The sequence below is a fragment of the Cydia splendana genome, chromosome 2 (assembly GCF_910591565.1).
Source record: "Cydia splendana chromosome 2, ilCydSple1.2, whole genome shotgun sequence".
Classification (NCBI taxonomy): Eukaryota; Metazoa; Arthropoda; class Insecta; order Lepidoptera; family Tortricidae; genus Cydia; species Cydia splendana.
Window position 1 is genome coordinate 10,751,564 of NC_085961.1, and position 18,353 is coordinate 10,769,916.

At 40.1% G+C, this 18,353-nt stretch overlaps 1 protein-coding gene across 2 annotated transcripts; it reads left to right on the forward strand.

Annotated features, from left to right (window-relative positions):
* The first annotated feature begins 1,835 nt into the window (after positions 1-1,835).
* LOC134803597 (ER membrane protein complex subunit 1) lies at positions 1,836-17,292 on the forward strand. 2 transcript variants are annotated; one of them, XM_063776399.1, is made up of 17 exons: positions 1,836-2,031; positions 2,115-2,230; positions 3,157-3,288; positions 4,313-4,511; positions 5,342-5,675; positions 6,123-6,309; positions 6,908-7,024; positions 7,511-7,525; positions 8,404-8,570; positions 9,311-9,454; positions 9,936-10,103; positions 10,398-10,502; positions 10,650-10,854; positions 12,703-12,855; positions 13,037-13,213; positions 14,061-14,294; positions 14,746-17,292. In XM_063776399.1, exons 1-17 carry the CDS (start codon positions 1,889-1,891, stop codon positions 14,904-14,906), a joined length of 2,757 nt encoding a protein of 918 aa, XP_063632469.1. In that variant the 5' UTR covers positions 1,836-1,888; the 3' UTR covers positions 14,907-17,292. The 2 variants fall into 2 exon arrangements, with proteins under 2 accessions (XP_063632469.1, XP_063632473.1); XM_063776403.1 differs by lacking the exon at positions 7,511-7,525.
* The last annotated feature ends 1,061 nt before the right edge of the window (positions 17,293-18,353 follow it).

Sequence of the window (18,353 nt, forward strand, 5' to 3'; positions counted from 1 at the left end):
CAATGCAGTTTACCCGCTGCGCTACGCTCGATAGCGGAGTACTACCTTTGCAGCTTTGCAGATAACTATTTACACGCTGTAACGCACTCAGACTCTGTATTTTTTTTATCTATCAACTTTGTAATAATATCAAACCGATATGTAGGTAGAATTATTTTCTTTAATTGTTTACCGCATTAAGTGTTTCATCTAGAACCACTTGCTCTCTTATGCGGAGATTTTTCTAATGTTTTTATTTTTATTATATATGAATCGTCCCAATATACAGGGTGGCCAAATAAGAGGCATACACTTTATTTTTGAAATTTTATTCTATAAAACATAAAAAATATTAAGTATTCCTTGTTAAATATAATATGTAGGGTCAGCAATTACACATGGAAAAAAATGTCAGACAAGTGTCCACCTCTAGCAGCATGGCAGATGCGAACCCTTTTCATCGCGTTTTTCATCACTTTTTCACACATTTCTGGCGTTATCTCAGCGACAGTGTTTCGAATATTTTGTTTTAATTGCTGAAGGTTCGTTGGCCTATTAGCATAGACACGTCCCTTTAGATAGCCCCACAGAAAAAAGTCAGGAGCTGTTAAATCAGGCGATCTTGGGGGCCAGTCAATGTCACCGTTTCTCGAAATTAATCGACCGGGAAACGTTATTTTTAATGTTTCTATTGTAACTCGTGCCGTGTGACACGTTGTTCCGTCGTAAAACGCTCCATAATAAATTTGCCGTATCTACACAAACTAATTTTCAGGCAATAACTGTCATTTATTTACCGCCAAAATAAAATGGCGGCAAAAAAAAGTTGTATACCTCTAAGTTGGCCACAAATATGAGGCGGGTCTAGCGCCATCTAGTGAAGCGGCTTTTTTCACGGCACAATTTTTCCGTCTTTCATCATCCTAAAGCCTCCTCCACACTCGTGTGCGAATCGCGGCGCGAAGCCGCAAACGCGAGTGTGGAGTCGATTTCGCAGGAGGCTCTACGAGCATTCACATCACAGAAAACCGCTTAGGGGTTGGTCTGTGATTCACATTCTTCACAGTTTCTTGTTAAGAACTTCACACACTTTTCTTAATTCAGTGACACCTGACGACAGGGACGCAGCAATATGCATAATATAATGTAAGATGCATATACCGTGTCTAACGTATAGCTGCGTCCCTGTCGTCAGTTACTGAATTAAATAAGGTGTGTGAAGCGGTTTAGTGAAGTCTGGCTGCATCTTAAGGCTCCTCTTCACGTTGGGCCAACGCCAACGCCAACGAGGGACGCATTTATGCGGTAGAGGGAGCAAGTGATATTGCTATCTCATTCTACCGCATGGCTGCGTCCCTCGTTGGCGTTGGCCCAACGTGAAGAGGAGCCTTTATTTAAAGCCGTAACAGACTACTGCATCGCACCGCGACCTTGGTGCGCCGCACCCATAAGTGAGAGCGAGAACGATATATTTCTATTGATATGTTGGGCAATTTCTACTGATAAGTTGGGTGTGTGTGTAAAAAGTGGCAATACTGTAGTGTCGTTCCGTTTTCTCAGATTGATTTCAAAGGGACGACACTACAGTATTGCCACTTTTTAATTTCTACTCTTTTTTGCCAGACTGTACTTATAAATAACATCGCGATTTTGAAACGGAAAAAAACTCATCCATCGTTCATCGTCATATGTAATAAGCGCTTATAATAAATTCGATGTAACATAATTTTATATTGAAGATGTCGTTTTATTTCTACAATTACTACTTAAATTTATCATAAAGAATTATTATTAAAATTTGTGGACGTGTTTTAAGCACGTTTTAAGTAATTGAAAGTTTGACAGTAACAATTAATATAATTACGTAGCAACACATCGATTTTCAGTCATTGAAGTCATTCAGGCCGAAATGGGGGTGCTGTCAATTCGATTAAAACCCAATTTTTTGGGTTTATTGCGATCTTTGAACAGTATAAACTGGTTTATTGTGTTTTTTAGCTTAATTAACTTATCGGAATGTATTTACGAGGATCAAATCGGCAAATTCGATTGGTAACTATAACTTTTAGGTTATGATATTTGTATGTCATCCTAGAGTCTCAAGTAAGTGAATTTATTATTTAAATCGTTTTCAGGCGTCAAACCTATGTCGGGAGGATTAAGTTTTCGCAATTCGACACAGTTTCAACTGCGAAGAAAATAATTGTCGCTACGGAAGAGAATGTACTTGCGGCTTTGAATTTGAAGACGGGTTCGTTGTTTACTAATCTATTTTATTGACCGCTTCCGATCATGGTACTTTAAATAAACAATTCCCTCCTGAATTCAGTAAATGATAGCTTCCGTGTGAAGTTCTGCAACTAAAGCGTTATTAAATGTACTTACCTAGAACAAAAATATTGTGTTTATTTAGTTACTAGTTAACGAAGCCGCCGCCTTCGTTGGTATGGCCACGTTAAACGACGGGAAAACGATCATGTAGTACAAGTAGCCCTCAATCTACCAGAGGCCGCAAGAGGCCACGGTCACCCGCTATATACCTGGTGGACAAGTACCTATCGAAAGAGACCTCAAGAAAACCCAGGTGCCCCAACAGACAACCCAAGATCGTAGGACTTGGCGCAGGACAGTGAGGAGACCCGACCCCAAATATTGGGACCAGGAGAGGAAGAAGAAGAAGACTAGTTAAAGATTCCGTCACACAGGCGCGTTTTCCGGGCGGGGCGCGCCGCATTTATATATAAAATGCTCACGCGCCTGTGTGACGGAACCTTAACTCAAGTTTTATTGCTGTAGCTGTCTATTTTGGGTCTCTATTGTTTCCCAAATAGTTTTAAGTCATAATGTATTGTTTGTCCGAATTTTCGTTAGTCATAATTGGTTTTTCTCAGAAACGCGTAACTTTTCAGGATTGCCATAAAACAAACCTAACCTAACCTATCTATAGAAGAACCTTACGAAAATCCTGAAAAGTTAACGGTTTCAGTTTTATGACTAACGATAATATGACAAACAATACATTATGACTTAAAACTTTATGGGAAACAAAGGGACCCCATCTATTTTGCTTGTTAGCAAAAACATTTAATGAATTCATGCAAGATAATACTTACTTCAGATTTTATACATCTTTAGAACCTTATAAGGAAAATTATTAATGAAGTTGTTTTTTGGCAGGTCAAGTGGTATGGCGCCATGTATTCGAGTCTGCGTCTGCGGGAAATATCCAGTTACTCCATGTCAGCGAGAAAGTGGTGACGGTGACAGGAGCCAACCCATACCTTGTGCGGGGATGGGATTCTAATACTGGTAACACTAACCTTTTGTTTATCAATTGTCATATGTCTTACAAGGCATTTGGCCATGAAACTTCAACTTTAAGATAGCTATTTCAAGTCCCAAGTTTTGTTGCTGCGGTATTCATATATTCAAATTTATAAGTTACTAGTTGAAGTTGTAATTGAACTAGTATCTATATTATTCTAATTAAGATAGATTCTATCCCATTAATCATAAACTGATCTTCATAGATAGATATATTTATTTATTCCATAATAAAGATTACATTATAAATTGCAGGCCAGGCATGTAAATCTACAAGAATTCATATTATGATCGTCAAAACAAGGATGTCACAAGAATATAATTAATAAAATATCAAAATAAAAATAAGAGAGATACACTTTGTTTCAATCTTATTAAAACTTCATAAACCAAATCATCAGGGGATAACCAAAACTCACTAATAGGGGATATTACTGTACTGTTCTGCCGCCAGAGTGCAGCACTACCGAGTCTAGTAAATTCATAGACTAACTTATACATACTGTGCCTTAAACTGTTTTTTGTCAAGTTTTCACAGACAATAAAATATATGACAATGATGCATCAAGGCGGTTTGTTAACAAGGGCCTACCGGTAAACACGAAAAATCGAAATTTAGTTATCTGCCTCTTTATCGCTCGAATATGCAAGAGTGATAGAGAGGCAGAAACCGAACTTTCGATTGCCGTGTTTCACGGTAGGCCATGTGATTGACGTAGTGACGCATGATGTGTCATTGATGTTTGTTTACTGTATAGTTGTGCCCCCTATGCAGAGCTTTGCCTTAATATTCCCTATTACTCAAAAATAATTAAACAAAATTCAACCTTACTTAGGTGTTAATATGGTCCACTATAGCTATTAACTTGTGGTAGTAATTAGTGAGTTTTGGTTGTCACCTGACAAAATACAGTAGCATTTCTTCCGATCCATTGCTTTGAACAAACAATATTCATCCTTAACAATACAACAATAGTGTAATTCTTTAATAAATGACATCAACTTCCAGGTATTCTGCTCTGGGAATGGTCCCTCACACTCCAGAATGATGACCAGGCCGTGTTCTCCGAGTGGTGGGTGCAAAACAACATGTTGGTGCACATGTTGCCTGTGTTCGGCTCACAGATTGAGGTCACCATGTACAACTTGATGACAGGACAGAATAGAGGGTCGACTTCCAAGTTACCAGCCCTCTGGACTAATGATGGGTGAGTTTAGTCAAATTAATAATTTTATTAGATTTATATCATGATTCAGTAACAGTCAGTGGCCAATCTAGCCATAGGCGAAGTTGTATTTGCAAGGCCCTTTTCTTTCAATGTGTATTCCTAAGATATTAAAAAGGCTTGGCTTCTGCGAGGCCCCCATAAGTGTGATGCAGTGGGCGAACGCCCACTTCGCCCACGCCTAGCTACTTCACTGGTAACAGTTTTATCACAAAATACACGACAACATGCCTCATAATGCCAGTACAGGTTTTCTATCTAATTCTAATTGTCAGGGTAAATTGTTAGGTTTTACTATTGTGGCTAAATTCTTTAGGATCTTTTATTGAAAAATAAAAAAAATTGATTTACGATCAAAATATATACTTGACAATTCACTTGATTTTCAAACAAGATATATGCAGTGGTATTACTAAAATAAATTAATAACTAGCTTAAATCTAAAATAGGCCCTTGAGGCATTGTACCAAGGATGCTGGCGGCATTTCCTCGCTGTATCGTAATGCTGATACGTTGTGCGAGGTAGCCGCCAGCTCTGCGGTCACCAGTTACGTCAACCAGACGCTTCGCGATTTCTGCGAACAACTTATGCGCGCTGGGACCCCATGGACCTAGAGTTTCAACTCCAAATGGTACACAATGGTACTCTCTACCGAGGTTCTTATATTTATATACTTAGTATAACTTGCAACTTACCAGACAATAAAAAAAGTCAGGAATACTCTTCTACAATCATCTACAAGAGATTTCTTTAAAAATCTCATGAAAATGTTTGAATTTGAATTGAGTTTTTTTCGGTTGTTCTTATACAGCTGCCTCCTGGCTGCGCCGCATTATGTCTGTGCTTCCGGAAAAATGGGCAGCAATCTCCTCATCTCGCTCGACGTCACCTCCCAAGCCGTCCAGATCATCAGCAAGCCAGTCTCCAATTACATTGACATTGAAAAGTATACCGGCAACATCCGACCATTGGACGGTAACAGTGTGCTGCCCGGCTTTATACTTGAAGATTCCAAGATAGTCCTGATCAGAGACCATGAGTTTGAGGTGCTCAATGTGCCGCTGGCTCATCCATTGGCGAGTGTGGCGATTGTTGAGGGACCTAGTGGATCAATAGTCCTGCAAGTTTGGGGTGATAGTGTTAAGGTAAAGATAGATTTTTAATTCTTTTGTGATTTACATTAGGCAAAAGGAAAGTGCTAACATAAAAATAAAATGATCCCATATCAAGTTTTAAAAGAGGGAAACTTTGTACAACTTTGTCGGATAAAAGAGTTCTTAACACGAGATTTTTACGTCACAACTTAAAATATTATAATATCCCTGATATGACACATTATTTTAATCAATTCTTTATTAATCATCTCATATGCTTTAATTGTTGAAGGTGAATTAGATATGAAATAATATTCCGCAACATGCAAAATCCTAATGTAAATGCTTATGCCGCTTGCTACAACTTACTGTCTACACAGTCTTCTGCTTTTGGGTGTCCGGGCTACGCCAAACCTAATATACAACATCACATTGTATGGGAATAAGACAACTTTTCTCGTACATAACAACCCAGACCAAGTCCTTATTTACGTACAGGGTCTGTCGATGTGTGCCCACTTGCTGTCCGGCGCGGAGGTGGCGGGCGTGCACGCGGAGCCGGGCGCGTACGTGCCGGAGCCGACACTCGCCGGCGCGCTGTGTGCGCGCGGAGCACGCGAGCAGCTCGCCTGCCGCCTGCTGCTCGTGGCCGAGGACGACGCGGCGCTGCTAGTGCAGCAAGGAGGTGCTTGCTTATGATATAACACTTACATCCTCTTGCAGAAAAATGCTATTGCGACTAACAACTGTATGTAGTCAGCTTCAATAGTATAAAGATACAATTCAATAAAACAAAGCGCCAAGAGTGTCTGCCCCTCTTTAATACTTTTAGAAATAGAGATATATCTCACCAATTCGCATTCAACACTACATATTTGACACACTCACTGGTTTACATAGATACATATATCTTTTTGTAAAACTGTTAGAGAGTGATTGTCGGGTAGTCCCATCCTATAATGATATGTACAATAGCCCATAATCACGAGTACTCTGAGACTAACAAGAGAAGATAGAAAACGGAGAATTGAATCAACCAGAGCATAAACGAAGAAATTCATGATGGCGTCCACTTTTTTACATTTCGGATTCGTGTTTAAAACTTTAAATCAAATTAGAAAACTATTTACTACTATCGAATTTGGCTGGTATTGTAGGTACAATACCAGGTATATAGGTATATAAGACATGAACAGGGTTTAAATGTTTATAACTGTTTTTCTATATGTCAAAAAAAGCTTGATTTGTATTAGTTATTTATTTTGCGGTCTAATATGTGACAGGTCGCGTGCTATGGACGCGCGAGGAGGCGCTGGCGAACGTGGTGGCGGCGCAGTTCGTGGATCTGCCGGTGTCGGACCTCGACGCCGCCATCGAGGCGGAGTTCGACCACAAGGAAGGTATGTTCAGAGAACAACTTATATACTAACTAAGCTAAAAGATAACTAGGAGAAGTTAAGGCGCTTTGGTGCCTCCCGCAAGTCTCTTTACAACTTGGTTTGACGTTCCATTTGCAACATAAATCTTCCCATTTTAGGGTTCCGTACCCAAAGGGTAAAAACTGGACCCTATTACTAAGGCTTCATTGTCCGTCTGTCTGTCTGTCACCAGGCTAAATCTCACGAACCGTGATAGCTAGACAGTTGAAATTTTCACATATGATGTATTTCTGTTTCCACTATAACAACAAATACTATAAAGTACGGAACCCTCCGGTAGGCGAGTCCGACTCGCACTTGTCCGGTTTTTCGTTTCTTCTGCTACGGTCCCTTACGATAAACATTTGTTAAATGCGGCCTAACCGTGATGAAGTCAGTTCAAGCTTTTACTGTATAGTATTTTATTTTTATTACCGATTGACTGACTGAGGTTATTTGTGTTTATAGCTGCCAAGATGTATGGTAAGTATGGTAGTTGTGCTTTATGATGTGTTATTACTGGTACCCGAGTATTATAGAGTATTGGACAAGAGACTCCCAATTGTTATAGTGCTAACACTACATGTGTATTTGTGGCCTTCAATATTGAACACTAATTATTTCTGTTTACCTAAACTTCACATGTTTACACTGAGACAGTCACATGTGAAAGAGAAACATTATGTAAAATCGAGGACATTCCCGATGAACCACCTTAGGGACAAAAATCGTTTAAACGTCTTGCAGGCGGTCAGGCGATATCATAAAAAGTGATGACCAATGACCAATGATGGCACTTAAAAATGTGGGTGTTTAAAAAAAAAGGTTAGCTCAGGTAAAGTTTATTGCCGTCCATTGTGACGGCCGGCATTTGCAATTTAAGATAAGGAATCCAAAATGCATCCTAATTGGTTACCTTTATGGGGAGGCGAAGCTTAGCCTAAACAACAACAACTAATAAACAGGTAGGACAGTAACTGTCCTTACTGCCTATTGTTTGTCTCATTACCTGTTTTTTTATTAAGAGATCTTTTTATTATTAAGATAAAGAATCCTAAATGCGTCGTAATTGGTTATCTCTATGGTAGGCGGAGATGAGCTCGATCGTAAGGATCGAACATTTTTCTGAAGTGTTTCACCGGGAATGTCCTCGATTGTACAACTTTTGTTTACTCCACGATTATAGCTTGACCAGTAAACCATAGCAGAAAATAGCTGTGAATCTACTAACGCCAATATTCTTATCTCAGTAAACCTTGTCTTTACAATAAGCTTCACGAAGTTTGAGTCAACGGTTAATTCTTCTCTTTACTCGCGTAAGAACGCTTAGCGAAAAGAGTGCTTAATTATTTGGCCGGTAGGTTCGGTGTGGGGAGCGTTCATTCGACGCCTCCGCACGCAGTACCAGCAGCTGCAGACGCTGCTGCGGGGGCTGAGCGGCGAGCGCGCCACGAGCGAGCCCTCGCCGCTCGTGCGCGACTACTTCAACCTGCACAAGATCATCGTGCTGGTCACCCGCGCGGGCAAGGTAAGCCCGAATTAGACGATGCGAGAACTCGTTTGCGAGTTTCATACCATTGCGGGTTTTGATTAGTCGTTTGAATTGGACGTAATCCACAGTCCGTAATGTAACTAAAATCGCATGCGAGTTCGCACGCCGTCTAAATCAGCCCGTAACCTCACACGTTTATTAGTGCTTTGTCTTAGGGCTCATTTAGACGGTGCGAGAACTCGCATGCGAGTTTCATTACATCGCGGTATTTGATAGGTCGGCTGAAATGGATGTCACCTCAATGTCCTTACAAAAAAGTTGTAACTTCTTGTATAATAAATAACTATAATAAATAAATAAATAAATAATAAATGTAACTAAAATCGCATATGAGTTCGCCGTCTAAATGAGCCCTTAGGGTGGAGGTGGTACTACTGAATGTTGCTGTATATTTTTCATGTCACTATATGATGACACTGTAAACATGGTGAAATGTGTATTGACTTGTGAAAGAGCCATTGAAGCATACTTGCAGAGTAAATTTTAGAAGTTTGAATTCTGATGGGGTGTAAAATTTAGTTGCATTTTAGTCTCGCATGCGCTATCTCTGTCGATGATTGTGGTGGCCTCTTGCTACAACTAGATTTGCGCCAGTCGCACCATACTCGGCCCTTACTAGTTCTATCTTCTGGATTTCCAGAAGTACATTCATAAGAAGACCATCACTTACTTTGCTAGCTGGAAGTATGATACTTCACGTTGGATTGTATCCCCAGATTTTTGGCATGGACAACTTGTCGGGCGCGCTCCTCTGGCAGCGCTACGAGCCGCGGCTGGACGCGGAGGCCGCGCGCATGTTCGTGCGCCGCGCCGCGCGCCACCCGCCGCACGACGCCTGCCTCACTGTTGTCGGCAAGCAGGTCAGTTGGTTTTTTTTTTAAACAGGCAACTAAGGCCCATAGATACATACCTTACAAACGAACATATTTATAATAATAAAAATCTTAAATACTAAAAATGCAAAGTATTATGGACACTTGTCGGGCGCGATCCTGTGGCAGCAATACGAGGGGCAGCTGGATGCGGCTTCGCTGTAGTTCAGCAAGTAGGTGGTGACCTACATTGTCTTAAGTGAAATTCTGAGTTTATTGTGGTCGTTCCTAATATGCTTAACGGCCCGGCCATGATATTGGGCGACAAACGACGATAAAGCATCGAGCCTCGCCGCTGAGATGCAACGCGTGCGGTGTTTTAAAGCGTCAGGCGACGGCGGCGTGCGTTGCGGTAACAATAACATCGGTCAGCGCTGGCGATGTATATGTATAATGTTATCTAACTATCTCTACCGATTGTAAAGACATAGCTCCCTCTAATAGCTTTTAAAGAATATATGTTGTGTAGGATAACGGCAACGGGCTGGTGATCAACTTGAACCCTATCCGCGGCACACCGACGGGCGAGGGCACGGTGCCGCTGGACGCGCGGCTGCTGCAGGCCGCCGTGCTGCCGCAGCCCGACCGCGACGGCCTGCACGCGCTGCTGCTGCTGGACGCCGACGAGACGGTGCAGGTACGACTACACTATGACACGTTCGCGGCCCTAGACTGGAACTGTAATAGGTACTGATATTGAATTTTAAATTATATCATCCTATATCTGTACATATTGTATTACGCTCAATTTATTTTTATTAATCGTATAACCAGTTCCTATTTAAGGGTGGTATACCACCTGTCCAATTTCTTTGTCCAATGTCAATGCGTCTCACTCTCTCATCAAAGCAAAATGTGAAACGCAATACACATTGGACAAAGAAATTGGATAGGTAGAATACCGCCCTAATGTAAACTTTATAATCTGCAGATTTTCCCGTTATCCGCGGCGCCGCTAGTCGAGAACATGTTTATCTACGTAGCGGATAGAAATACGGCCAAGGTTCAGGGCTACGCTCTCCGATATGACGGAAAGGTGAGTTTTACTTCTGAATTTTGTAAATATCACTTACGCTAATTAAGCAGATATCTAAGTCAAAGACATCCCCAGTAATTATATGACTATCAGATACAGGTGCATCAACTTCTTACTACCGCTGTCATATCTATGTAAACTTTGCAGAGTGTAGTAGCGGAGAAGACTTGGTCGCTGAACCTCGGCGGGAGTGAAGGCTCCGGGCACCGCATCGTGTCGGTGGTGGGCAAGCGGGCCGACGAGCGCGTGCACTCGCCCGGCCGGGTGCTGGGAGACCGCTCCGTGCTCTACAAGTACTCCAACCCCAACCTCGTGCTGTTCATCTCCGAGGGCCCGGACCCGCTGCACAAGGGTGAGGAAATAGTTTGAGGAATAGTACATTACTACAGAGGCTGGGAAGTAAGGGGTTGCCGGCCGAATGCATATAGACGGCCGAACGTAGTGAGGCCAGATAGTTATGGGGCCGACAACCCCTTTTCACGCCGAGGTATGTATAATGTTTTTCTCAAACATGCAATGAAATAACAATAAAAATTGATGATTATGATGATGATTGTTTCATGTCCTAACTATGTATGTGTATAGTGATAGGTTGTTCAGTGCGTGTGGTACTGTAGGCGAACGAAAATTTTATTATTTTTGCGCTACGACGTACGGTTTAGGAGATACAGCATTATCATTTTTTTTTGTAATTTTTTTTTCTGTTTTGTGTTTTTTTTTTAAATATTAATTAGGGGTTTCTTACAGACGAACGAACATTTTATTTTTATTGCGCTACGACGCACGGTTTAGGAGATACAGCCCTATAAATATTTTTCTTGCTTTTTTTATTCTTTTTTGTGTTTTTTAAATATTACTTAAGGGTTTCTTAATGGGGAACGAAAATTTGATTATTTTTGCGCTACGACGTACGGTTTAGGAGATACAGCATTATAAAGTTTTTTTGTTATTTTTTTTCTTTTTTGTTATTTTTTTAAATATTAATTAGGGGTTTCTTACAGAGGAACGAACATTTTATATTTTTTGCGCTACGACGCACGGTTTAGGAGATACAACCCTATAAACATTTTTATTTCTTTTTTTTTCTTTTTCGTGTTTTTTAAATATTACTTAGGGGTTTCTTAAAGGGGAACGGAAATTTGATTATTTTTGCGCTACGACGCACGGTTTAGGAGATACAGCATTATAAAGTTTTTTCTTTTTTTTTTCTTTTTTGTTTTTTTTTTTAATATTAATTAGGGGTTTCTTACAGACGAACGAACATTTTATTATTTTTGCGCTACGACGCGCGGTTTAGGAGATACAGCCCTATAAATATTTTTCTTGCCTTTTTTTTCTTTTTTTGTGTTTTTTAAATATTACTTGAGGGTTTCTTACAGAGGAACGAATATTTTATTATTTTTGTACGATCCGACGCACGGTTTAAGAGATACAGCCCTATAATTATTTTTCTTTCTATTTTTTTTCTTTTTCGTGTTTTTAAATATTACTTAGGGGTTTCCTAAAGATACAGCCCTATAATTATTTTTCTTTCTATTTTTTTTCTTTTTCGTGTTTTTAAATATTACTTAGGGGTTTCCTAAAGGGGAACGAAAATTTGATTATTTTTGCGCTACGACGCACGGTTTAGGAGATACAGCCCTATAAAGATGAAAAAAAAAGAAATCGTACCATAAACCATGAAGCAAATACTGCCTATAGTTTTTTTTAAGCGGTAACACACTATCGCACCGCACCGCGACCTTGGAGCGTCGCACCCATAAGTGAGAGCGAGAAACAGATATCTCTTTCTGAATGCCACGATGGTGTGTCACAAATATCTGTGAAATGGAAATAAAAAAAAATTACTTCCCGGATTAGGCCTTCAATTTTGTATGAAATTCCTTTACAGTTCTCTGTTCTCGTAATATGAGGACACAAATAATTTATCACTCCCACGGCTTGCCTAATCTTCAAACTGTATAACTCTTATAAACTTACTGGCACATGGATAAAAAAGGAAATCCACATTAGATCAACTTATACGCATAATTTTGAAGCGCCGCCACTGCAATCTATGAGTACGTTAAAACTATATAACTGAGCAGCTCACCCAAACCGTACATTCCATTTCAATCATGTATTCGCTTATCTTTGCCTAGATTATTATATTATTGCTCCTGTGTCAGTGTTCGCATACCAAATTAGATATTATTTCCAGACGTAGTGGTAGCGACGTTGGTGGACGGCGTGTCGGGCGCGGTGGTGGCGGCGCAGACGCAGCGCCGCGCGCGCGCCGAGCCGCTCGCCGTGCACTCCGACAACTTCGTCGCCTACGTCTACTACAGCGACCGCCAGCGACGCTACGAAGTCTGTGAGTCCCGTCCTCTACCCTGCACTTTGATAGTGTTATAACGTTTCGTAATCAATTTCCTTTTGCGGGCTGGAATTCCACAGATCTCCGATCAAATCCATTTCTGTGGTTGGGTCTGAACCGACGCTGCCTCGTGCTTCGATTTTTTAATACAGAAAAATAATGCTTAATTAAATGACAGCAACCATGGAGCTGTACGAGGGCAAGCAGCGCTGGCTGCCGGCCGGCGCGGCGTTCAGCTCGCTGCGCTCGGAGCGCGCGCCGTCGGTGGAGCGGCAGACCTACATCCTCACCGCCGCACCCACCGCCGCCGCCACCACGCACACCGAGCGCTCGCTCACCGACAAGCACGTGCTGCGTGAGTACTACCTACCGCCACTACTATACTCAACAACACCACACTTCTCCTTTAAACCGGGTCTGGCTGCCGCTAATATGCGACTTGGTTGGTGACTTCGTTTTTCACGACTTGTTTCAGTATTATGTTGTGTGAACTTATTTCTCGTTTCACTTTAAACGTAGAAACTTTTGCGGGACCTGAAATAGGAATTTTGAGGGCGCACGGCCCATAAATGAAAATAAATTAAATGGCAGCCGCATTTTGCGTATTCACTTTTACTTCACGAAGTGCTATTTGAGCGTTTCTTTTATTTTTTGCCATTTTTATATAGGTATTGTGACCTTTTTTGCTACGTTTGTGTTATTTCTACTCAGAATCACGAGCTCTTTCGATCCTAATAGGATTTAAAAAATGTCCCAGAGTTTTTTTCCTATTGTGTTACCATTTCCCCATGGCCCATTTACTTTGTATGGCGGTAACAAAAAGGAAAGTTTGAAAAATGTATGGAAATTTTAGGACACTTTTTTTCTCCTATAAGGATGAAAAGGGCTCGCGATCCTGACTAGAAATAACACAGAAGTGGTAAAAAAGGTCACAATATATAAAAATGGCAAAAAATAAAAGAAACGCTCATTTAGGAACCTTCAAATGTTTTCGACCCTGAGTCCTACGTTAAATTAAATACTATTATGTACTTCTAGATCCATTTATTTAGGGCCAGTTGCACCAACCACAATTAACAGACTGGTCAACGTCAAGCAGCATAGAACTATGAGACTTTCCATACAATAAAATCTAGCGAACGCTAAAACGGTGAAAGACGGTTTGGTGCAACCGACCCTTAATTGTTTTATCTTTTCCTTAGTGGCATTATCGACGGGCGCGATAGTGGAGCTACCGTGGGCGTTCCTAGAACCGCGGCGGTCGGCAACGCTGAGCCCGGAGCAGCGCGAGGAGGGCCTCATCCCGTACGCGCCCGAGCTGCCGCTGCCGGCCGAGGCCGTCGTCAACTACAACCGCTCGCTGCACCGCGTCACGGCGCTATACACTGAGGCTGCCGGTCTCGAGAGCACCAGCTTAGTGCTCGCCACTGGACTAGGTAAGTCTTAGGGCCACTTGCACCATTCACTAACCCGGGGTTAACCGGTTAAACCTGTGGGCGCAGCACGGTTCCATTTTTATCGTCTATCACTATGCGCGTCCCTTTCGCACTTACATACTTGTTAGAACGTGACAGGCATGGTGACAAGGGATAAAAACGCGACCGTGCTACGCCGCCTGGAGTTACCATGGTTACCAATGCAATTAAACACTGGGTTAACGGTTTAACCGCTTAGGGCGCGGGTTAGTGGGGAACGGTGTGATTTTCCTGCTTTTATGGTTGACGTCAATGGAGATATTATATCATTACTATTATACTACTTTCAACGGTTACCAATATTAAAAATGTACTTTTAAAAGTTTTGGCTACAATGTAAATTGGCTACTGCTGTAGTAGCCAGTTATACAGTGGTTTATAGTTATAACCATTGTTTTTGTTCGTCAAACAGATCTCTTCTACACGCGAGTGGCGCCCTCAAAAACATTTGATCTCCTGAAAGACGACTTCGACTACTATCTGATCACGCTGGTGCTCGCCGGCCTCATCGTCGCCACCTACAGCTCCAAATACTTCGCCTCACGGAAAACCTTAAAAAACGCGTGGAAGTGATGCGGTGTAAAGAAATTTTGACTGTATAGTTGGAGCGTTAGGGTTGAAATTTGAATGATAGTATGGATTCATATTTTGAGCGTCCGTATTGATATTCATTATGACGCGCAAGTAATTGGACTGTATATGTAATCCCTCAGTTAGGGAAATATCAAATAGGGTCAGGTTAGTAGGTGTAATCCTTGTGATGCATCGACGGGTAGTTTGTAAGATATAAACTACTCAATGTTTCTCCGTTTTGTTACCCAGTAATAGTAAGTAAATTGACTTTGCACCAGCAGAGCCAAGCAGTTCGATAGTGCGCAGTGTGCAATATTTATTATTAATATTAAATAAATTCTAAATATTCCTTATACTCAAAAATAACACTTTCATATACATTATCAATGAATAGTATTTATAGCATACATGGTCGACTATAGCATTACTGAGCACTGTTCAAAACACCAAATCACCTAGTCTAACAAAGCCATATAACTTCATGTACAATAAGTACTTTAAACATATTGTTATAAAGTTTGATAAAATTAAGCCTCACGACGGTGCATTTACTTTGAAATAACACTGCCATCTATACAGTCCAGATTTCATTTTCAAAGCAAAGTATAAGTTTAACCGTAAGTGTTCCACAAATTCAAGTTAAGAGTGTATAATATATTCACTTGTTGTAGTATAGGCAATTTCATGGTCACAGTGGAAGCTATGGACTAATTCGGGGCGAAGCGATATTGAAAAAGATGAGCGTTGTATAATGGGGCACAATTCGACATTGTTTTTTGGCGGAACGAATCGTAATCATTAATCTTGTTAATTATTTGTATATCAGTAGATTGGTCATATCATACGGCCAGGCCTTTTATTTTCTATGAATTCGAATTGTTTGTATCGTTGTTCTACTTTCGTTAATGTTACACGTTTGTCACCTTGTCGGTGACAAGTTGTCATAGCCAATAAAATAGGGCAGTAGCTTGGATGCCAAAAGATGGCGCGTGCTAGTAAATAGTACAGTTGCAAGCAACATGAAATGTATTTTACCCTAGGCTAGACAGCAGCTTGCACTAACGTAACTATCTACAGTATCCTTCTACCGATGGGTGCACACGCCATCCACTTGCACACTGCTCAATTTCCCAATGAGACAGTAAGTAATACACGAACTTAAATACCCGAGACCCAGGAAATAATTGTGCGTAACATGAATATTTGCATGCCTACTGGTAGGTATGTGTATCTCCGGCTTAAAACAAGCTGAATTGAGCCCCTCACATGATATGGCCTTATATAGTAGCTGCCAAAAAACGATAAAAGCATGTGACATTTTAGTATCAGTTTTTATAAACAATATACTTAGTAAAATTGTAATGGTTTAGCTAGCCCAATTTAAGAATGTTTAGTTTAAGCTATTTACTATTATTGACCTTAAAAAAAATATTGGTTCCGAATAGACAAATATTTAATTTACTTTGCTATCCATTCCAATATGGTCCTAATATCTACTGATTTAAGTAGTCATATTTTAATTTGTGTGTTAGCACTTCTGACTATCTTGTATCTAATATATCTTTAAAGAAATGTTTAGGATACACGCACAGTCTTAACTATCCTGCCTAGCTAGATCGACTGTTCGTTTTAATACTGCTCATACATATTCGCCCATTTTAAAAGATATTAACATACTTTTTCCATCTTATAATGATAGATTTTGCTAAAACCCACTATTTTTTTAAATCATGATGTCGAAACAGACCTTGACTGACATTCTGTGATTCGGGCTGCGCCGCAGTAATTTAAATTTTTTGAATCTTGTTTGTAGCTCGATCCCTATTAAGGTAATCATGGTAATTAAGTCCCATTAATAAACTTCCTGTCGAAATTTGAGAGTTGTAGAATATACAATGGTAAAATATTTATGAGCGGTATCATGGTTTCGTAGTTGTATGGGTGATTAAGACGGTCTTCTTATTTTATTTTATTGTATTCTTGAAGTTATGTTATAATCCCAATATAAATCAATTTAAATTATTCTCAACCGATAGCGATTATTCTTAGTCAAGTGCGGAAGAAGCACTTAAAAATAATGAAATGGTTAAATTAACGTAACTTCTAGATTAAGATTATTATTGGGATCACTGTTAGTATATTGCGATGGTTATACTTTGCTTATTAGGCTCCTGTTCCATATTTTCATATAAACAAAGAATAATTAGATTGCACTGATTTTTTTGTTTACTTTCTATACTTACAGTCTATATACTTATAAATACTAAAAACATAGTGTAACTAAATATCACTATTGCTCACACAATATGTTGTTTTAGTGGTTAAGGTTAAGTATTACGAATTTGTTTATTTATGAATTGTTTTTACGTTAAATAATTACGATTAATGTATTTTATCTTTACCCCACTAAGGTACCTACATTATGTGACTCCCATAAAAAATGACTATTGTTATGATGTAGATCATTTGTAATTACTGATTAAAGTCAGAGACAAGTCAGTAGCTACAATGTATTAGTGCGTTCCAGTAGGAGACGTACAGCGACTGTATAACAAATATTTAATTTGCTATTAACTGTAAAGATTTGAATAGACTTCACATGAAATACCTAAACACGTGCCTGCCATCAATGTATTATATTCGCAAACTTACGAATGTGATTTAAAACATCACCAACAATTTCTAATTCAATGTTTGATACACTACAAATAGTGTACGATTTTCATCGGTTCGAGAGTATTGACGTGCTGTACCACATTTATTTATCTTTGACCGCTGTTCTAAGGTTATAGACGACCGTTTATTGTAAAATATAGCATAGGTTGGCCAACTTTATTCGATTTAAACATTTGAATATGAAACCATTACCGTCATAGGCATTATATACTAAGTGTAAGGCCTGAGTGGACGCTCGAATTGGGCGTGCAGCGGGGCGGGGCGTGCGGCGTGCATGTTAAACAAATGCAAGCGTATAGGAGCGGCCTTAGTACACGCTGCTCAAATTACTTGTGAGCCCGACGCCACGCTGCACGCCCCGCCGAACGCTCCGCTTCGAGCGTCCACTCAGGCCTTACACTATAATAAATAATTCGTATGCGGTATCCGTATACAAACGCTCTTTTATCATGCAGTCTATTGAAATAAAAACAAATAATATATAAAGTTAAAGTTTATGAATTATGATGTGGTCATTTTAAGCACAGAAGGTTACCAATTCAGTTAAGGTTTTATTGCAATTGTTCGGTTCCAACGGCTCCTTGCTGTGGTAGATAACGAGTTATGTTTCATGTATCTACTTATTTTTCCAAGTTACAGTTAATGCACTTGGAAAACTGAGTAGGTGGATGATAGCTCTCACATTTTTGTAGGCTCGGTCCTATAAATATTCGTAGTTAGTCTTGACAAAAACTATTTGTAAGTACTTCATAAGTTTTTTGACACAAAATG

Excerpts from the sequence above, each read along its gene's own strand:
- LOC134803597 (XM_063776399.1), top strand. The coding sequence starts at position 1,889 with ATGGGGGTGCTGTCAATTCGATTAAAACCCAATTTTTTGGGTTTATTG. Across the intron at positions 10,503-10,649 it reads CTCTCCGATATGACGGAAAG|AGTGTAGTAGCGGAGAAGAC; the intron begins GTGAGTTTTACT and ends TAAACTTTGCAG. Across the intron at positions 14,295-14,745 it reads AGTGCTCGCCACTGGACTAG|ATCTCTTCTACACGCGAGTG; the intron begins GTAAGTCTTAGG and ends TTCGTCAAACAG.